The sequence below is a fragment of the Tachysurus fulvidraco genome, chromosome 11, assembly GCF_022655615.1.
Source record: "Tachysurus fulvidraco isolate hzauxx_2018 chromosome 11, HZAU_PFXX_2.0, whole genome shotgun sequence".
In the NCBI taxonomy this organism is placed as follows: Eukaryota; Metazoa; Chordata; class Actinopteri; order Siluriformes; family Bagridae; genus Tachysurus; species Tachysurus fulvidraco.
Window position 1 is genome coordinate 1,398,333 of NC_062528.1, and position 2,500 is coordinate 1,400,832.

Genomic DNA, 2,500 nt, shown 5'->3' on the forward strand with positions numbered 1-2,500 from the left:
GCTCGCACCTGAGCACCACGCGCACTGACCAGCGACGAGCACACGAGCACGAGCGCGAGCAGGCGCGCGGCCCGACAGATCACAGCCGCCGAACTCATGCGCGCGAGATGCCTTTAAAAGATTTTCCGGTTTCCGCAAACTTTTTTTACCCTCTCCTTTTTATGTCCTAGTTGTTTACATGACGCGTGAGGAGCTGTGAAGGACAGATAACGAACATATCCAGATACCGGTCCTGGTTTCTCTGCGCGTGCTTCTGCTTTGTCCGGGTTTGCGCGCGTGGGTGTGGGTGTGTTGACGGGGCGTGTGTACAGCGCGCGCGGCTCCTTTAAGAGGAAACTTTAAAAACTTTAAGACCGAAGCCAAAAGTCACTACGGGATTCCGCTGATACCGTGAAACACCTTGAATAGTTTCCATTCCACGCGCACGCAGACTGCAGGGACGTGTTCCGGAGGGAAAGGAAACCGTTTTGTTTCCCATCAGCCTCACTCAGTGGGGTGTGAACACCGCGGGGTCGCGACCTTTCGCCATCTTAAAGCACTTAACACCGAAGAAGGAAGATTTTCTGAAGGCATTTACAATAAGTTCTTTATGACGATCAGTGATTGGTCACTGGGATCAATAGTGATCATTACTGGGATCAATAGTGATCACTGATAGTTACTGGGATCAGTAGTGATCAGTGATTGGTCATTGGGATCAATAGTGATCATTGATTGGTCACTGGGATCGATAGTGATCAGTGATCGTTACTGGGATCAATAGTGATCATTGATCGTTACTGGGATCAATAGTGATCATTGATCGTTACTGGGATCAATAGTGATCATTGATTGGCCACTGGGATCAATAGTGATCATTGATTGGTCACTGGGATCGATAGTGATCAGTGATCGTTACTGGGATCAATAGTGATCATTGATCGTTACTGGGATCAATAGTGATCAGTGATTGGTCACTGGGATCAATAGTGATCAGTGATCATTACTGGGATCGATAGTGATCAGTGATCGTTACTGGGATTGATAGTGATCAGTGATTGGTCACTGGGATCGATAGTGATCAGTGATTGGTTACTGGGATCAATAGTGATCAGTGATTGTTACTGGGATCAATAGTGATCAGTGATCGGTCACTGGGATCAATTCTTCTACTTTCATGGTTGCTAGGAATTGCATCACTCAAGGTTATAAACTTTTGCAAACTTTCAATTAAAAGTGACTAAATATGCAACAGTGTGAGGTTTTGATCTTCTTTCACTATCTTGTGATCACCCTTTAAATGCAGTTCTGTCAAAAGTCTGTTGTGTGTTTATCATCTGACCCCAAATCTGTTCACTTTTGGTGGTTAAAGGCAAAAATGGTGCAGTCAGACAGAATAACAAGGCTTTACTTGTGATGATCGTGGTGAGATTTAATCATTATAACTTAAGCCTGATTGTAAGACATGCATCAAATCTCTAACAACAAGCCCAGGGATATGTGTTTTACTAACAGCCTGGATTTTGTAACAGGGTTGAGTTTGTCAGCACAGGCTTTAAGGGTTAAACAGAACTCTGGACAGTCTCACAGGAATCTATTGAGATACGTACAGTACTTCTGTCCAAAGGGCTTCGATCTTTATTTCTGTCAATCCTGATGTTTTTCTGTGGTATGTGTCATCCACCTCATGCCCACAGCACTAACAGTGGCACATGCGGGTCTTCCACGGTCTCACATTTTTATACGGATAAACTTCAGTGATTTCTGGGTACGACTTTGAGCTACATGAGCAGGAAGCAAGCATGAAACGGCACCCTAGCCACTACATAGTGCACTATTCTGGGAGTGTGTCATTAATCTAGTCATGTCTAAAGGAACACTGACACTGCAGTTGGGTAAAGATTAACAATGATGGCACAAGTCCAGACGTGTGGCTTTGTTTCCTTGTTCTTTGTCTCTTCTAAGCGTTTCCTTTGTCCTTTTTATTTCATCTGTCTCCTCTCTCCTTATCTCTCTCTCTGTCTCTCCGTACAGTACATACACCGATCGACCATCAACATTAAAACCACCTGCTGGATATTATACCTTTTTGTAGGTACTAACCACTGTGTAAAGTTTTCTATTAGAGAGCGAACTGCATCATGGAGCTGAGAGTTCACTACTGCCTGCAGCATGCGTGCGTTTGTGTGTGTGTGTGTGTGTGTGTGTGTGTGTGTGTGTGTGTGTGTGTGACTTTATTGTGCTTCTGCCAAAAATGTCAAGAGTCTTAAAACACCTTATTAATCTCCATCACTGATCCCCTGCTCACCTCTGTCTGTCTCTCTCTCTCTTCTGATATATATGCAGGTAGTGATCAAGTGCCAAGTTAATGTGTGGTTAACGAAGCTCAGCCGCAGTCTTTACTGCAGCCAAGGACACACACACACACACACTCACACACACACCTTGCCAAGGTCAAATCTGGTGTAGAAGACACTGCTGTAATTCTGGCTCACGTTTATGGCGTCATGTTTCACGCCAC

General features: G+C 44.6%; 1 protein-coding gene across 1 annotated transcript in view; it reads right to left on the reverse strand.

The window, feature by feature from the left end:
* Positions 1-502, reverse strand: part of LOC125145935 (platelet-derived growth factor D-like) — a 12,597-nt gene extending 12,095 nt beyond the window's left edge. The window contains exon 1 of the mRNA XM_047820883.1: positions 1-502. This exon is cut by the window's left edge and continues 41 nt beyond it. Coding sequence (XP_047676839.1) covers positions 1-98 — 98 coding nt within the window. The 5' untranslated portion in view covers positions 99-502.
* Between the last annotated feature and the right edge of the window lie 1,998 nt (positions 503-2,500).